We start from the raw sequence: 19,136 nt of genomic DNA, 5'->3' as shown, positions 1-19,136 counted from the left end.
GCCTGTACAGTTGGGGCCATGGGTGAGTGGTGGAATATTGTGTTTGGGGACCAAGCCTCCTGTGTGACAAGGACCCAACGGGTCTCACTTAGTCTAGTCTTGTTATAAATGTTCACATCGCTGTCATCGTCAAGTTTCCTGTGACAATCGGTGGAAGCCACCACTTGTTACAATAGACAATGGTAGTACCAGAATTAGCTCAGGATATTTCCAGTTTCCAGCCCTGCGACGTGGACGCTTCTGCTATGGGGCTTCAACCAAGATGCCCCATCTACACTAATCCTACCAACTCATGTTTGGCCAATACCGGGGTGGAAGAGGCAGATATGATAGTGACGTTTAAGATGCTTTTAGCTAAGCACGCGGGCATGCAGGGAATGGAGGGATATGGATCATGTGCAGGCAGAGGAGATTAGTTTATCTCGGCAGCTCGTGTGGTACAAACATTGTGGGCTGAAGAGCCTGTTGCCGCTCTGTACTTTTCTATATTCTATCCATCTGCAATAATTCTCTGCCACCATTTCTCTTCCTTGGATTTCACCTTCTTAATAGGAGATCTTCTCAATTACACTGTAACCACACTGGACAGTCAGTCAGCCTGTACTGACTTGTACAGGGAGAGGTTGGACAGACTTGGATTGTTTTCTCTGGAACGCTGGAGGTTCAGGGGAGACCTGATACAAATATATACAATTATGAGAGGCATAGATAGGATCGACAGTCAGAACATTTTTCCCAGGGTAGAAAAATTAAATATTAGAGGGCAAAGCTTCAAGATGAGAAGGGCAAAGTTTAAAGGAGATGTGCATGGAAAGTGTTCTACACAAAGGAGGGTGAGGGCCTTGAATGTGCTGCTGGTGGTTGAGGCAGTTATGATAGTGGCGTTTCAGGGACATTTGGATAGGCACATGGATATGCAGGGAATGGAGGGATATGGAATATGTGCTCGCAGATTAGAGTTGGTCTTGGCATAATGATTGGCATGGACATTGTGGGCCGAAGGGCCTGTTCCTGTGCAGTGCTGTTCTGCAATCTATGTTCAATGTATGTTCGGAATGGTTACTTCTTCTTGAGTACGGCGCGCACAGTCTAAAGTTGTAAGACAACTTGTTCTGTTTGATCTTCTGTTTGTGCATGCCAGGTTGATTGCATTCGTCGAAACAGGGTGGACCAGGTGAAGGTTGCAATCTCCCACCCCTGCGGAATGGCTAGATCTCGCAACCTGTGGCACACAGCATCCAGGTGTAATGTCAGCTCCATGAACTGTTCGTGCTCACCAAAAAGCTCCCGAAGAGCCACGAGCTGCCGCCTCACTCCAGCAACACGCCTGGCTTGCCCGCCGCCGATCCGGGAACCCCACCTGGAGTAGGAACCTTGACAGAGGCTCATCTCCTGCTCTTCCCCGAGCACCGGGAACCAGAGACAAGGGTTGAGGGAGTTGGCGGCGGACGCTGGACAAATGGCCGGCGCGATGGAACCGGGGGTGTCTTTCTTTCCGTGCCTCAAGGTCGGCTGCGTGAGGTGCCCCTGGGGCACGAAGGCTGAGGGTGGCCGGGCGGGGAGAGGGACGAAGGTTCACGGGATGATCCGGATGGAGACGACGGCTGCAATGGGACCTTATGGCCAGCTCCAGCTGGGACTGTGAACATGGTGGCAAAACCTGGCGACTCTTGCATATGGACTCAGTGGGCTGTTTCTATGCATCATGTACCTAAAGCGGTGATTGTACTTTGTGTGGCAATAACCTCACTGATCTGTATGCAAAAAAGGAATTTCACTGTACTTTAGTACACATGATAATATTGAACCATTGAACCGTTGAGAACAGACTTGCCAGGCATGGAGTTTGTGCAGAATCTAAAAAACTAAATTCCAAACAACTTTAAGACTTTTCCGTGCTGTGCTCATTCCCATCATTAAGTCTCAGCTGCATTTCTGAGATTCTTGTCACATTCTCAGATGCCACAACAATCTCGAATTCAGTCATCTTCTGAATGTTTTGGGGGGATTGCAATTAGCTGCGTGCAGCCTTCTCAACATTCCTTGCCTTGTTTTGAGTTCCCAGCTCCTCGCGACACTCAGAGTTTGCTGCGCTTATCCTGTACCATCTGGGAGGGGGGGGGCGTCACATGGTAGGGCTGGTCCCCGAACGCTATATTGCACCACTGAGCTATAGGTCCCAATACTCACCACTCCCTAGAGAGGGAGGGCAGGCAGAGAGGGAGGGGGATAGAGAGGGGAGGGGGGATAGGGGGAGGGGGTAGAGAGGGAGGGGGGTAGAGAGGGAGGGGGGTAGACAGGGAGGGGGGGTAGAGAGGGAGGGGGGGGTAGACAGGGAGGGGGGGGGTATGTGCGAGAGAGGGAGGGGGGTATATGAGAGGGAGGGAGGGAGGGGGGTAATGAGGGGGGGGGGGGGTAATTGGGAGTGGGTAAAGACAGTCCTGACATCCCAGGAATCAGTCTGGTGAACGTTCTCTACACCCCCTCTATGGCAATAATGTCCTTCCTCAGATTTGGAGACCAAAACTGTACGCAATACTCCAGGTGTGGTCTCACCAAGACCCTGTACAACTGCAGTAGAACCTCCCTGCTCCTATACTCAAATCCTTTTGCTATGAAAGCCAACATACCATTCGCTTTCTTTGCTGCCTGCTGCACCTGCATTCCTACCTTCAATGACTGGTGTACCATGACACCCAGGTCTCGCTGCATCTCCCCCTTTCCCAATCGGCCACCATTTAGATAATAGTCTGCTTTCCCTTTTTGCCACCAAAATGGATAACCTCACATTTATCCACATTATACTGCATCTGCCAAACATTTGCCCACTCACCCAGCCTATCCAAGTCACTTTGCAGTCTCCTAGCATCCTCCTCACAGCTAACACTGCACCCCAGCTTAGTGTCATCTGCAAACTTGGAGATATTGCCTTCAATTCCCTCATCCAGATCATTAATATATATTGTAAATAGCTGGGGTCCCAGCACTGAGCCTTGCGGTACCCCACTAGTCACTGCCTGCCATTGTGAAAAAGACCCGTTTTACTCCTACTCTTTGCTTCCTGTTTGCCAGCCAGTTCTCTATCCACATCAATACTGAACCCCCAATGCCGTGTGCTTTAAGTTTGTATACTAATCTCTTATGTGGGACCTTGTCGAAAGCCTTCTGGAAGTCCAGATACACCACATCCACTGGTTCTCCCCTATCCACGCTACTAGTTACATCCTCGAAAAATTCTATAAGATACGTCAGACATGATTTACCTTTCGTAAATCCATGCTGACTTTGTCCAATGATTTCACCACTTTCCAAATGTGCTGCTATCCCATCTTTAATAACTGACTCTAGCAGTTTCCCCACTACCGATGTTAGACTAACTGGTCTGTGATTCCCTGTTTTCTCTCTCCCTCCCTTCTTAAAAAGTGGGGTTACGTTTGCTACCCGCCAATCCTCTGGAACTACTCCAGAATCTAAAGAGTTTTGAAAGATTATTACTAATGCATCCACTATTTCTGGAGCTACTTCCTTAAGTACTCTGGGATGCAGCCTATCTGGCCCTGGGGATTTATTAGCCTTTAATCCATTCAATTTACCCAACACCACTTCCCGACTAACCTGGATGGGGTAGAGGGAAGGGGAGGGGGTAGAGTGGTAGAGGAAGGGGAGTAGAGAGGGAGGGAAGAGGGAGGGGGAGTGGAATAGAGAAGGAGAGGGGCAAAGAGGGAGGGGCCTGAAGGGCCTGTTCCTGTGTTGTACTGATCTATGTTCTTTGTTAATTCATCTACAAATTAGATAGTTACACGATAGATTCTCGTAGACCCTCACTGTTCTTCTATCCAGGCAGTTAATAGCTTTAAAACTACTTTGTTAACATTCCTTTTCATTAAACCACATTAACTATTTAGTTCTGGTGAAGGGTCCTGAAGCAGAAACATTCATCGTTTCGTTTCATTTTTTGTTGCTGATTTGCTGCCTGATCTACATACTGTTTACCCTGTTTTTGTTATTTCATCGAAACATTCCCCTGGTTGCAATTATTATTCAAGTTCGAAAAAGAAACATTGTGGAAGGTGACCACGATTACAATGGCTACAAATACTAATTAAACAGATTGAGAGAATTCGACTTCATGAGTCAAGAGTCAAGAGTGTTTAATTGTCGACAACGGAACTATGAAATTCTTACTTGTAGCAACATCACAGGTCTGTAAACACAATAGATAAAGATAATATATTATAAATAAATAATTAATAAATAAATTATTTTAAAAAGTAATAACCCCAATACTAGTGCGAAGAATCTGAAGTTCTTAGTGCAAAAAGACAGTCCATCGTTATTATTAATATTACACATTTATTTTTGTCACGTTTGCCGAGGTACAGTGAAAATCCTGACCTCGGGTGCTGTCTGTGCGGAGTTTGCACAACCCCCCTGTGACCGTGTGGGTTTTCTCCTCGTGCTCCCGGTTTGCTCCCACATACCAAAGATGTGCAGGTTTGTAGGTTAATCAGCTTATAAATTGTCCCTTTGTGGGATGGGATTAGTGTACGGGGGGGTAACCGCTGGTCAGCGCAGACTCGGAGAGCCAAAGTGCCTGTTTCCACGCTGTATCTCTAAAGTCTAAGTGATTCTGGATCCATCCACGTAATTATGTGAGAAAGCTGAGGGGGGCAATTAGAGTTGAAGAAGACACAGTGGCCTTGCCAGTGATATTTATATTGTGCTAATAAAGAAATAAAATAACGCTCTTCATGATCCTCTTCCATGCATTTCATTTTCCTGCCCCTTCTGCACCCATCTAAACTCTAATCTTCCCGTTGTTGGACAGCTGGAAATCTTGCATTAAAACCCACTGCATCCGGAGGAATTTCCAGCAGTTGCAATTCCACAATACCAGAGTCAGAGAGTCATACAGCACAGAAACAGGCCCTTCAGCCCAACCCATCCATGCCGATCAAGGTGCACTAGTCCCTCCTGCCCGCATTTGCTTCGTGATTGGCCTCATCAGCAACAACGATGAGTTGGCCTACAGGGAGGAGGTCCAGCACTTAGCAGCATGGTGCGCTGACAACAACCTGGCCCTTAACTCCAAGAAGACTAAGGAGCTCATTGTAGACTTCAGGAAGTCCAGAGACGGCCGCACACCCCCATCCACATTAACGGGACGGAGGTGGAATGTGTTTCTAGCTTCAGGTTCCTGGGAGTCAACATCTCCGATGACTTCTCTTGGACCCACAATACCTCAACTCTGATCAAGAAGGCTCACCAGCATCTCTTCTTCTTCCTGAGGAGACTGAAGAAGGTCCATCTGTCTCCTCAGATCCTGGTGAACTTCTACCGCTGCACCATCGAGAGCATCCTTACCAACTGCATCACAGTATGGTATGGCAGCTGCTCTGTCTCCGACCGGGAAGGCATTGCAGAGGGTGGTGAAAATTGCCCAACGCATCACCGGTTCCTCGCTCCCCTCCATTGAGTCTGTCCAAAGCAAGCGTTGTCTGCGGAGGGCGCTCAGCATTGCCAAGGACTGCTCTCACCCCAACCATGGACTGTTTACCCTCCTACCATCCGAGAGGCGCTACAGATCTCTCTCCGTTGCCGAACCAGCAGGTCGAGGAACAGCTTCTTCCCGGCAGCTGTCACTCTACTCAACAACGTACCTCGTTGACTGCCAATCACCACCCCCCCTCGGACACTTATTATTATTTATTCAAATCATTTGCTATGTCGCTCTTCCAGGGAGATGCTAAATGTATTTCGTTGTCTCTGTACTGTACACTGACAATGACAATTAAAATTGAATCGGAATCTGAATCTGAATCTGTAACCCTGTACACCTTTAATCTACGTTAGTTCCACCTACCTACATTTGGCCTATATCCCTCTAAAACAAGGGTTCCCAACCTGGGGTAAATTTACCCCCAGGTGGTAAATTTCACCTACACATGGGGTAACTTTATTGAGTCTGGATTTGTACATATTTTTTCTAATTAACTGACTGTGTTTGGTTCTGGTATACCGACTGTTCATCATTAGTGGGGGGGGAGGGGGGGGGGGTTGATTGGCGGATGGGTGAAAAAAAGCCAGAAATGAAAAGACTTTAGATTTCACCTAGGGACACTTTATAAATTTACCAAAATCAATAACCTACAAACCTGTACGTACTTTTAGTGTGGGAGGTAACTGGGGCACCCTGAGATAACATATGCTGCCACAGGGTGAACACACAAACTTCCGTACAAGCACAGGGTGAACATACAAACGTACAGACGTACTTCACCTGTAGTCAGGATTGAACCCAGTTCTCTGGTGCTGTAAGGCGACAACACTACCGCTGCATCACTGTGCCACCCCCAAAAGAAGACAAAAGACTGTAAGATAAGGTCAGTGTGGACAAGTTGGGCTGAAGGGCCTGTTTCCACGCTGTAGGACGCTGTGAGTCTATGGCCCGTAATTGGCCGTGTGATGGATCAAATTACTCTTTTATGGCTACTATGGTTTATAAAGGACCACTACATTATGTGCCAGACCTATTATAAATAATAAAGAGTCGGCTGTTAATTAGTCGGGAGCGCAAATAAATATTTAATAAATCAAGTGAGATTTGTCAGTGGTCAATATCAAAGTACAGATTTTACCTCATGATGCTGTGGTCCGCTCCACCTGGTGAGCCAATTGCTGAACCAGTGGGATTTCAGAACGATCACATTGATGATTATCAGTTTTAACATACAGTAGAACACAGAACAGTACAGCACAGGAACCCGTAGAACACAGAACAGTACAGCACAGGGACAGGCCCTTCGGCCCACAATGTCCACGACAAACATGATGCCAAGATAAACTACTCCAATAGAGTGATGGCGTAATATTGCACTAAAACACGCCCTTCGGCCCAACTCGTCCATGCAGATCAAGACACCCGATCAAAGATAGTTCCACTTGTCTGCATTTGACCCATATTCCGTTCCTATCCATGTACCTGTCCAAGTGATACTTAGTCTAGTATAGTTTAACTTAGAAATACAGCGTGCAAACTGGCCCTTCGGCCCACCGAGTCTGCACCGACCAGCGATCACCCTGTGCACTAGTTCCATCCCACACACTAGGGACAATTCACAGAAGCTAATTAAACCACAAACCAAATCTTTGGAGTGTGGGAGGAAACGGAGCACCCAGGAAAACCCACGTGGTCACAAGGAGAGGGTACAAACTCCATACAGACAGCACGCATCGTTAGGATCAAACCCGGGTCTCTGGAAATGAAAAGACTTTAGACTTCACCTTTACTTTAGAGATACAACGCAGAAACAGATCCATCAGCTCACCGAGACTGTGCCGACCAGCGATCAACCCAGACACTAGGGACAATTTATAAATTTACCAAAATCAATAACCTACAAACCTGTACGTACTTTTAGTGTGGGAGGTCACAAATGGGCATCACAATTAGGTTTTTAAATTGTACGGTGTATCTCTATTGTTTATCCTTCTTATCAGCATGCGTAAGGGAGTGCATATAAAATAACAGACAGAAAAACATCAAGTACACAAATTTGTCCAAAAGGGCTGTGATCCAGAGTCCCGTAGTGGAATCAATGGCACTGCCCTTTTGTTTCCATAATTATTTTCCCTAGTCAAAGGCGTCCCTTTGCAATTTCTAAACCTTCCCTTGTCTGACAAGTCTGTTCTGTTTACTAGAATCTTTAATTCTTTTTGGACCAGAATTTACAAGCTGCCATGTGAGCAGTACTATTAGCTCAGGCATTCCCCTGGGAGATTTTGTCATGGCCACTCAAATGGGTATTGCACTTAATAATGGCTAGATGGGCTGGGAAGGCCAAGGCTAGTGTAGTTGTCAGCGTTGTCTTTAAGTTGTGAAAGTCGTCTTCTTGTTGGAAAGAGAGTTAAAATGAATAAGAATTAACCAAGCCCACAAAAAGCTTCATCTGCTAGGAATGGGCAGGTCGGTATGATTCACAATAGGATGGCCCAATTCTATGTCAATCAGGATCCTGGGCACTGTGAATAGACTTTGATCCAGATTGTGATTAGTCAGACTTCCTGTCAATCAGGATCTTGCCACGCCCCACAACCATTGGGTCACTCACAAACTCTCCTCAATGTCTTTCTCTCGCTCCTGCAGAGACGAGCTGTTTGCAAAAAGTGATTCAAAGTTCGAAGGCAAGTTTTGTTTTAAACGGTGTAGGCTGTTGGCTTGTGAGATAAAGTTTTTAAGCAGCCTCAATTCTCATGCTTTTTTTCTCTTCCAATCTTCTTTAATTTATCTGCTGTTTTCTCTCGCTGGTCATCTGCGTTGTTTACCTCTCTCACTGCTGAATTCAATTACTGCTTCTTCTTCCTCAGCCCTTTCCCTTCTGCTTTCTCATCTGCCTTTTCAGTCTCCAAGTCGCTATCAGTATCAGTTCCTTCTGAGGGTGCCCATCCCTGTAGGAGTGCTGGAGCCTTCCCCCCACCCCACTCCTACAGGATCTTATATGGGGGAGGTGGTCTACACTATTCCCAACTTTGTTCCTCATTTCCCCATCGAACTTGTTCCTTCATCCCCCCTCTTCTATAAACAGGGTTGCTTATGTCAGACAAGGGGTCCCCGGGGTTATATCGTTTCAGCGCCTTTTTTCTTTTTCCCTTTTTTTAAAGTTTCTACATCCCATGTTCCTTCGACCGGATAAGATTCATCTCCAAAACATTTTTTTTTGCTGATAACTTAATGTTCTATAGTCTTTGTTACTTTTAGGATTCAAATTACACATGTTGCACAGGCGTTCCCCCCAAATTATTCCCCATGGGTAGATAGAGAGAAAGAGAAAGAGAAAGTAGACCTCAATTCTTTAAAAAAAAAACGATGCCCCAAGTATTTCAACTCTTTAACTCTTTAAAATATTCCAATTTCCTGATTACCCAGCCCTTCTACAGAATCCAATTTCAAATATATATCGGTATGCGGGCGGAAGCAAAGGCTGGTTCCTCAATTGAAATGACTCATCGCAACCGCATGTTCCATTATCGCAGCTGCAACAGCACCCAGGAATTTTACACTCAACGCTGTAATTTTCCACTGACATACAGTTCTACACCCAACTCATCAGTAGTACGAAGGGACTGCCAGAAATGCTGCCTTTTGAATGCGACTTGCGTTGCATATGCACGTCTTCTTTCATCCTTAAGTCTTTCTGTTCTTGTTGTTTGTCATATGCTTTGATCGGCCACTCCCAACCATTTTCATCTGCAGCCGAAAATTGATCAAACCTTTTGACTTGGGGCCCAGATTTTAAGATCGCATGTCGAATTAATTGATAATTCTATCAAAATGATTTTATCCTCGCTAAAATGTTTCCAAGAGGAAATAATTCTGTCCATGGGATGGAAACAGTTAACTTACTCAGTCACTCACTGACTCAATAGACAATAGACAGGAGTAAGCCATTCGGACCTTCGAGCCAGCACCGCTATTCAATGTGGTCATGGCTGATCATCCCCAATCAGTACCCCGTTCCTGCCTTCTCCCCATATCCCCTGACTCTGATATCTTTAAGAGCCCTATCTAGCTCTCTCTTGAAAGTATCCAGAGAACCGGCCTCCGCCGCCCTCTGAGGCAGAGAATTCCACAGACTCGCCACTCTCTGTGAGAAAAAGTGTTTCCTCGTCTCCTTTCTAAATGGCTTACTCCTTATTCTTAAACTGTGGCCCCTGGTTCTGGACTCCCCCAACATCGAGAGCATGTTTCCTGCCTCTAGCGTGCCCAAACCCTTAACAATCTTATATGTCTCAATAAGATGCCCTCTCATCCTTCTAAACTCCAGAGTGTACAAGCCCAGCCGCTCCATTCTCTCAGCATATGACAGTCCCGCCATCCCGGGAATTAACCTTGTAAACCTATGCTGCACTCCATTCAATAGCAAGAATGTCCTTCTTCAAATTAGGGGACCAAAACTGCACACAATACTCCAGGTGTGGCCTCAATAGGGCTCTGTCCAACTGCAGAAGGACCTCTTTGCTCCTATATTCGACTCCTCTGTTATAAAGGCCAACATGCCATTCACTTTCTTCACTGCCTACTATACCTGCATGCTTACTTTCATAGACTGATGTACAAGGACCCCCAGACCCCGTTGTACTTCCCTTTTTCCCAACTTGACACCATTTAGATAGTACAGACTGCCTTCCTGCTTTTGATACCAAAGTGGCTATCCTCACATTTATCCACATTAAACTTCATCTGCCATGCATCTGCCCACTCCCCCAATTTGTCCAAGTCACCCTGCATTCTCATAACATCCCCCTCACAGTTCATACTGCCACCTAGCTTCGTGTCATCTGCAAATTTGTTAATGTTACTTTGAATCTCTTCATCCAAATCATTGATGTATATTGCAAATAGCTGCGGTCCCAGCACCAAGCTTTGCGGTAACCCACTAGTCACTGCCTGCCATTCTGAAAGGGACCCGTTAATCCCTATTAGAAACATAGAAACATAGAAATTAGGTGCAGGAGCAATCTTCCTGCATCTAGCCTGTCCAACCCCTTAAGAATTTTGTAAGTTTCTATAAGATCCCCTCTCAATCTCCTAAATTCTAGAGAGTATAAACCAAGTCTATCCAGTCTTTCTTCATATGACAGTCCTGACATCCCAGGAATCAGTCTGGTGAACCTTCTCTGCATTCCCTCTATGGCAATAATGTCCTTCCTCAGATTTGGAGACCAAAACTGTACGCAATACTCCAGGTGTGGACTCACCAAGACCCTGTACAACTGCAGTAGAACCTCCCTGCTCCTATATTCAAACCCTTTTGCTATGAAAGCTAACATACCATTTGCTTTCTTCACTGCCTGCTGCACCTGCATGCCTACTTTCAATGACTGGTGTACCATGACACCCAGGTCTCGCTGCATCTCCCCTTTGCCTAGTCTGCCACCATTTAGATAATAGTCTGCTTTCCTGTTTTTGCCACCAAAATGGATAACCTCATATTTATCCACATTATACTGCATCTGCCAAACATTTGCCCACTCACCCAGCCTATGCAAGTCACCTTGCAGTCTCCTAGCATCCTCCTCACAGCTAACACTGCCCCCCAGCTTAGTGTCATCCGCAAACTTGGAGATATTGCCTTCAATTCCCTCATCCAGATCATTAATATATATTGTAAATAGCTGTGGTCCCAGCACTGAGCCTTGCGGTACCCCACTAGTCACTGCCTGTCATTGTGAAAAGGACCCGTTTACTCCTACTCTTTGCTTCCTGTTTGCCAGCCAGTTCTCTATCCACATCAATACTGAACCCCCAATGCCGTGTGCTTTAAGTTTGTACCTCCCACGTAGATGGCCTCACCCCTTTGGTCACACCATACCCAGGCATCCTCTCCAATGTCTAAAATAATTTACTTTGTTTCCTCTCCCGGAAGGTCTAAGTAGTCTCAGCAGAATCGGAACACAGGCAAACGGAAAAATTGGAAGCATGTTCAACGTCGGCAAACGGCACGAAACGGGCTCCGCCAAGAGTGGAGAGGAATCATTTTACCCATGTGAACACCTACGCTGCGATCTATGGGAAGAGATGCAGTACGATGTAACGCCAGACTACAAGTTTCTACGGGCAGGGGAAAGCGACCGGGCTCGCTTCCAGCCGACACACCTGTCCCACGTCACCACCTTTACCGGTGCCCAAGGAATCTGCTCCAGCCGCTCTTTCACCAGCCAGACTCCGAAGAACATTGGAGTGTATGAACATTTCTCGTGGTGGAGTCTTGAAATATCTGAAAATGAGAAGGAGAGAGAGAAAAACAAGTACCAAGAGATCATAGAAGCCAATGGTTGGCCTTCAGACACAATACATCAATTCTTCAACTCACCTCCTTTCCAAGAGGAATCTCGATACGGGAATTTCAAGTTCACCTACGACATGGAGAGTCTGTTCGAGATGTACGAGAACTCGGTGTGTGGCGGCAGGCGAGCTGAGTTCCGGGTCCTGGGCACCTTCACATACAAGCAGGAGGTCATGCACGCCGTGGTGGTGTGTCCCTCAGATGTTGCTCCCTTGTTCAGCAGCTGCCCCCTCGTTGGCAACGACATCCAGGCGGTCGTTTCCAAATCCGACCACGGTTGGATGTGGAGACCCGATTCAACCCGAAACAAGTTGAAGCCTTACTGCTGCTGGGATCACGTCTCCTTGGCTTTCTACCTGCCCCGCGGGAACCCGGAGTTCCCGCTCCCTCCCGGATTCCCGCCAGTCACCTGCTGCAAGGAGTCGCGGCGGATTCTTTTCCCTCAGTGCAGCATTAAACCGGAGTGTGAATTTCATCAGTGCTTGGAGATATTGCGAGAGACCTGGGAAGCGAGTGGCTGAGCTGAAAATTCACTTACCTCAGAATTCGTTAGATATGTAGGAAAGAACTGCAGATGCTGGTTTACATAGAAGATAGACACAAAGTGCTGGACTAACGCAGCGGGACAGGCAATATCTCTGGAGAAAAATAATAGGCAATAGGTAAAAACAATAGGTCTCGACCTAGAGATTCCGTTTCTCCAGGGACGCTGCCTGATCCGCTGCGTTACTCCAGACACTTTGTCAATCTTACGAGTTGCTTAGAAACATAAGTTTAGTTTATTGTCACGTGTACAAAGGTACAGTTTGAAGCTTTTGTGGCGTGCTCGTCAGTCAGCAGAAAGACTATACATAGAAACATAGAAAATAGGTGCAGGAGTAGGCCATTCGGCCCTTCGAGCCTGCACCGCCATTCGATATGATCATGGCTGATCATCCAACTCAGTATCCTGTACCTGCCTTCTCTCCATACCCCCTGATCCCTTTAGCCACAAGGGCCACATCTAACTCCCTCTTAAATATAGCCAACGAACTGGCCTCAACTACCTTCTGTGGCAGAGAATTCCAGAGATTCACCACTCTCTGTGTGAAAAATGTTTTCCTCATCTCGGTCCTAAAAGATTTCCCCCTTATCCTTAAACTGACCCCCTTGTTCTGGACTTCCCCAACATCGGGAACAATCTTCCTGCATCTAGCCTGTCCAACCCCTTAAGAATTTTGTAAGTTTCTATAAGATCCCCCCTCAATCTTCTAAATTCTAGCGAGTACAAACCGAATCTATCCAGTCTTTCTTCATATGAAAGTCCTGACATCCCAAGAATCAGTCTGGTGAACCTTCTCTGTACTCCCTCTATGGCAAGCCACCCACTGTGCAGATTAAAATCAAGCTACCCACTGTGTGCAGACACAGTATAAATCAAAGATCCTAGAGCAGAGCTCTGGTATAAATGGTATAACGTTTAATGCACGATAAAGTCGAAACAAGTTTGATTAAAAATAGTCCCAGTCTCCAATGAGGTAGATGGGAGGTCAGGACAGCTTTCCTGTTGGTGATAGGTCGGTTCAGTTGCCTGATAATTGCTGGGAAGAAACTGTCCCTATATCTGGAGGTGTGCCTTTTCACATATCTGTACCTCTTGCCTGATGGGAGAGGGGAGAAAAGATCTTGTAAAATCTACCCTCCTCACTATCTTTACTGCTGGCTCCAGTCGCAAATCTGAGTTTTTGAGTGATCTGTGCAAGGCATTCATTGATCTGGAATTCCACTGTGGAAATTGGAAAACAAATCTCTCAGAGGTTTTTTAGAGAAATACACAGAGGAACATATACCGAGCGAGACATAATTACGGAAAAATTATGTTGACAGCAACTTCAACATTGTTGTGCAGAAAATTGGAAATGAATTTGCATGCACCAAAATATGGATCTCAATAGACGAGACAACTGATGCTGTGGGGAGATATGTTGCCAATGCGGTCATCGGTAAACTGGAGGCAGGTCAACCATCAAAGGAGTATTTGTTGACATCGGAAGTATTGGAGAAGTCAAACAGCTCAACAATTGCTCAGTTGTTTACATCTTCACTTGTCATCATTAGTGGCTTGTTTACAAATGTAAATCGCCTAGTTTCCAATGTCAAGAAAATCCTCCTCAAAGCACCGTCACGTGTGCAGTTGTTCAAGGAAATGGCACCCAAGATTCCGCTACCTCCTCAGCCCGTTATGACTAGGTGGGGTACATTGGTCTCTGCTGTACTCGACTATGCTGCAAATTTTGAAAAGATAATTCGTCAACTGTTTTGAAGAAGAAGAATCTGCTGCAGTCAGGATCCTCAGCGAAATCATGCAGAAAAAGTCTCCCTACCACGATCTTCTGTTTATTGCTTCCAATTTTGTAAACTTCCCACAAGCTATCACTTCCCTTGAAAAACGTGGCGAAACATTAGTGAATAACTTGCAGGTTCTCAACAAAGTAACTGAAGATATTTGTAAAGTTCCTGGCGATGTAGGTAAAGACATACAAGAAAAATGTGAGAGAGTGATTTTAGGTAACAAAGATCTTGAGGACATACAAAACATAGCTAAAGTTCTCAAAGGTAGTTGTTATGCACAAAATATGGACACAAATATAGAGTCTGTAGCTTGTTTCGGGTATGCACCAGTGACCTCAGCTGGGGTAGAAATAAGTTTTTCACAACTGAAGCATATAATGTCTGACAAACGGCATAATTTAACACCAGATAATTTGAAAAAAATGCTAGTAATTATATGCAGCCAGGCAACTTTGGTCATATAATGTGGTATACCTTTATATTATTAGTTTTAACCATATTTAGGTGTTGGAAATACATGCCTTTTTATGCCTGATTTTGTCAATAAATTCCTTTTTTGTGCATTTTTTGTAATATTATTATGCCTATTTGCCTGCCTATTTCAGAGATTTTTAGCGCCTAAACATCCTGGCTCTAGTTATCAACTTCAAATGGGTGGTGGCTTGGTTTGTGTTCCATTTTATGGTCTATGGGTGTGCTCTACATATGCAAATGAATTTACCTTTAGAAACTCTGTATGCCACACAATTTTACTATCAATACATTGTTGTATGTGTCATTACTGACATTTGGATGACTTTAACCTTCAATAAAGTGTGTTAATAGATTGTCTGTCCTTACATTTGTCTTTGAGTCTAAGAGTCTTCAGCCCACCGTGTCAGGGGTCGTGGTGGAGGCAGTTAATATAGTGGCCTGTTAGAGGCCTAAAGATAGACGAGTATGTGTTTAGTTTATTGTCATGTGTACCAAGGTACAGTGGAAAGATTTTATTGCATGCTATCCAGTCAGCAGAAAAACTATACATGATTACAATTGAGCAATCGACAGTGTGCAGATACATGATAAAGAGAACAACATTTAGTGCAAGATAAAGTCCAAAGCCCAGCGAGTGATAGGTGGAGGAAGGAACTGTGGATGCTGGTTTAAACCGAAGATAGACACAAAAAGCAAGAGTCTCTCAACAGGTCAGAAAGCATCTCTGGTGAAAAGGAATAGGTGACGTTTCGGTTTGAGACCCGAACAGGGCTCGAAATTAATGGTTGCCCGGGTGCCATTGACCACTCAAAGCGCCGCCGAGCAACTAAACGCCGAGTCATTTTGCCCGGCTTGGCAACCAGATACTGGTTTGTACCAAAGTGAGACACAAAAAACTGGAGTAACTCCGCGGGTCAGGCAGCATCTATGGAGAAAAGGAACGCGACGTTTTGTGTCGGCGGTGACGGCTGTATTGCGTGAGAAAGATACTAGGTGCGTGGTGACGAAGTGTCGGAGCGAATGACGGGTCCCGCACAGCGGCAGCAGCGGCGGCTCCATCCATCTCCTCCTCCCACTGCACCCCGCCCGCCCTGATAGCGGCCGCTGCTTGCAAATCTACTACCCGGCGCTTAAAAAAAAACGGTCGTACCTGCCCCCCCCCCCCTATCTATCCTACACTGGTTCCCCAATTCACCCTGTACTTACCCCTTTCCCATCCATCCTGCACCTCCTCCATCCATCCTGTACTGATTCCCCCATCCATCCTGTACTAATCCACGCATTCATGCCGTACTGACCCACCCTCCGTTTACCCTGCACCTTCTCCCATTCATCCTGTAGTGATTTCCCATTCATCCTGCACAGACCCTACAATCCACACTGTACTGCCCCCCCCCCCCCCCATCCATCCTGTACTGATCCTCCCATTCAAAAAGAATGGGAGGAACAGTCTGAAGAAGGGTCTTGACCTGAAACGTTGCCTATTTCCTTCGCTCCATAGATGCTGCCTCACCCGCTGAGTTTCTCCAGCACTTTTGTCTACCCCCATCCATCCCGTACTGAACCCCCCCCATTCAACACCACTGACATCCCCCGTGCTCTCCCCTCACAATTTTACCAACTCCAACCAACCCGTACTAATTCATCTGCCTCAATCCATCCATTCTGCACCGACTGCCTTCTACCCCCCCCCCCCCCCCCCCGCCGCCATCTATCCACCCCGCACTGATTCACACACACCGCCTTCCCTGACCCTATTGTCCTGAATGAAATCAAATGTGTTTTAATTCCCAATGTTATTATTTGTTTTAATCCATAAAGATGTATTAATTAAATTGTGAACACGTGGAACATTAAAACCGCAGTGTTCAATTGTCACTGCTGCCGTTGACACGTTATTACAGAATTCATTTTAACGGATCTTAATATGGAGTATCAGCACTGTAGTTATTTAGTGAGCAACATTCACAACTATACGTACGCATATATGTTACCATGGTCCAGGATTTATTGACACATGTTGATCATACGCTGAATAATCCAACCACATTTTTGTTTGGAAGTGGAAAGAACTAATAGAAATTGCATTAAATACAATGTGTAAAAATAGTTGAGATATTGTCTTATAATTTTGCTGCATGTCATTGTGGGATATATCATGTCTTGATTGGTGAATGTTTAGTTTGTGATTTTATTTGAAGCAGAAATAACATGTGAATGCTTCATTGAGTATAATTCCGACTGGTAACTACGCGCTTCGTCCGAGCACATTATCACACGCGTCATGCAAGCCATCTTAAATGACCACCTAAACTGTCATTTGGCAACCTAAAAAGCTGCCAAAGTTGCCCGGCTGGCTACAGGGAAATAAAGTTAAGCGAGAGCCCTGCCGAATCGTCACCTATTCCTTTGCTCCAGAAATGCTGTCCGACCCGCTGAGTTACTCCAGCTTTTTGTGTCTGAGTGATAGGCGGATGCAGTTGAGAGGGGGGGACGTGGAGGGTTGATTGGCAGATGGGCAGACAAAGGCTAAAGATGCAAAGGAGACAAAAAGGTGACAAAAGGAAACAAAGGGATGTTGATCGGGAGAGGTTCATATAATTGGAGCAGAATTAGGCTATTTGGCCCATCAAGTCTACGCTGCCACTCAATCATGGCTGGGAAGAGGAATTAAATGTAAAGCCAGAGGGAGGGATGTAGATGGAAGAGAGTGGAAGAGAGTGGAAGGAGGGAGTGGAAGGAAGAAGAAAAAGAAAATCGGATGGGGTGTTGGAGAATTCAATGTTCATACCTTAGGGTTGTAAGCTACCCGAGCGGAATAGAAAGGTGCTGATCCTCTAGTTTGCAAGTGGCCACACTCTGACAATGGAGGAAGTTCAGGATGGAAAGGTAAGTCTGGGAACGGGATGGGGAGTTAAAATGGTTAGCAATCGGGAGATCCAGCAGGCCTTGATGGACCGAGCGCAATTGTTCGGTGAAATGGTCGCCTGGTCTAAGCTTGGTCTCGCTGATGTATAGGAGGCCACATCAGGAGCATTCAATGCAGTGGATGAGTTTAGAGGAGGTGCACATGAACCTCTGTCTCACTGGAAGAGCTGCTGGGGTCTCTGGATGGAGGTGAGGAAGGAGGTATCGGAACAGGTGTTACCTCTCCTGGGGTTGGAGGGGAAAATACTTGGGGAGGGGGTAGTTTGAGTGGAAATGGATGAGTGAACCAAGGAGTTGTGGAGGGAGTGGTCTCTGTGGAAAGAGGTGGGGATTGGAAGTTGTGACTGGTGGTGAGATCACGTTGCTGATGTGTTGGAGGCGGAGGCAGGTGGGTGAAAGATAAGAACAAGGAGAACTCTGTCTTGTTCCATCTGGTGGGAGGGGGAGTGAGAACAGAACTATGGGACACAGAGGCAACACTGGTGCGGGATCCATCTTTGACTGCAGGGAGAGAATTACATTTACTAAAGAAAGAAGATATCTCGAAGTGGAAACCCTCATCTTTTGAGTTTTGTTTTTAGCTTTAGAGACACAGCGTGGAAACAAGCCCTTTAACCCACCGAGTCCGCTCTGACCAATGATCACCCATTTGCACTAGCTCCATGTTATCCCAGTTACGCATCCTACATACTAGGAAAGATTTACAGAAGCCAATTAAGCTGCAACCCAGTACGTCTTTGGAATATGGGAGGAAACCAGAGCACCCAAAAAACGCACACATTGTCACAGAAAGAACGTACAAACTCCTTACAGACAGCATCCAAAGTCTGGATCGAACCCGGGTCTCTGGTGCTGTGAGGCAGCAACTCTACCGCTGCACCACTGTGCCGCCCTCGGTTTTGAAAGACAGAAAAGGCATCTTAGGAACAAACGCGGTGGAGATGGAGAAATTGAGAGCAGGACATGGGAGGAGGTGTTGTCCAGATAACTCTGGGGGTTTGAGCCGCTGAGTTACACCAACACTCTGTGCTTCACGCGGGTTTTGTGCTTACAGGGATACTGTTGTTGGTTACAACAATATGTGAACCAAGTTGACGGTGAGTGTTATGTTACAGGTAAGGGGTCCTCAATGTTACCGAAGCAAATATAGGCAGTGTTGTGGAGGTCAGCCATGATCGAATTTAACAGGTTTACATAAGAGATAGAAGGGGCAGTCCACTCAGCCCCTCGATCCTATTTGTTCATTCAAAAGTTTAGGATGGCATGGTGGCTCAGCGGTAGAGTTGCTTCCAGCGGCAGAGACCGGAGTTTGATCCAGACTACGGGTGCTATCTGTACGGGGTTTGCACGTTCTCCCTGTGACCATGTGGGTTTCCTCCGGGTGCTCCAGTTTCCTTCCACACTCCAAAGACATACAGATTAATTGGCTTCAGTAAAAATTGAAAATTTCCCCTCATGTCTAGTGTTAGCGTATGGGTGATCACTGGTCGGTGTGGACTCAGTGGGCCAAAGGGCCTGTTTCAGTGCTGTATCTCTAATTTCATAAGTGTAAAAGAT

At 46.0% G+C, this 19,136-nt stretch overlaps 1 protein-coding gene across 1 annotated transcript; it reads left to right on the top strand.

Annotated features, from left to right (window-relative positions):
* Window positions 1–6,279: 6,279 nt before the first annotated feature.
* On the top strand, window positions 6,280–15,004 carry LOC129704121 (uncharacterized). The gene is made up of 2 exons (XM_055647023.1): window positions 6,280–8,184; window positions 11,427–15,004. The coding sequence occupies exons 1-2, from the start codon at window positions 8,124–8,126 to the stop codon at window positions 12,365–12,367; spliced, it is 1,002 nt and encodes a 333-aa protein (XP_055502998.1). The 5' UTR covers window positions 6,280–8,123; the 3' UTR covers window positions 12,368–15,004.
* The last annotated feature ends 4,132 nt before the right edge of the window (window positions 15,005–19,136 follow it).

This window comes from Leucoraja erinacea, chromosome 15, assembly GCF_028641065.1.
Source record: "Leucoraja erinacea ecotype New England chromosome 15, Leri_hhj_1, whole genome shotgun sequence".
In the NCBI taxonomy this organism is placed as follows: Eukaryota; Metazoa; Chordata; class Chondrichthyes; order Rajiformes; family Rajidae; genus Leucoraja; species Leucoraja erinaceus.
Note: the sequence above shows the minus strand (reverse complement) of the source record. Positions and strands in the feature narration are given on the sequence as shown.

Bases quoted from the DNA above. Each gene is read 5' to 3' on its own strand.
- LOC129704121 (XM_055647023.1), top strand. From the start codon at position 8,124: ATGTCTTTCTCTCGCTCCTGCAGAGACGAGCTGTTTGCAAAAAGTGAT. The intron at 8,185-11,426 runs GCAAGTTTTGTT...CTCTCCCGGAAG, and splicing joins AAGTGATTCAAAGTTCGAAG to GTCTAAGTAGTCTCAGCAGA.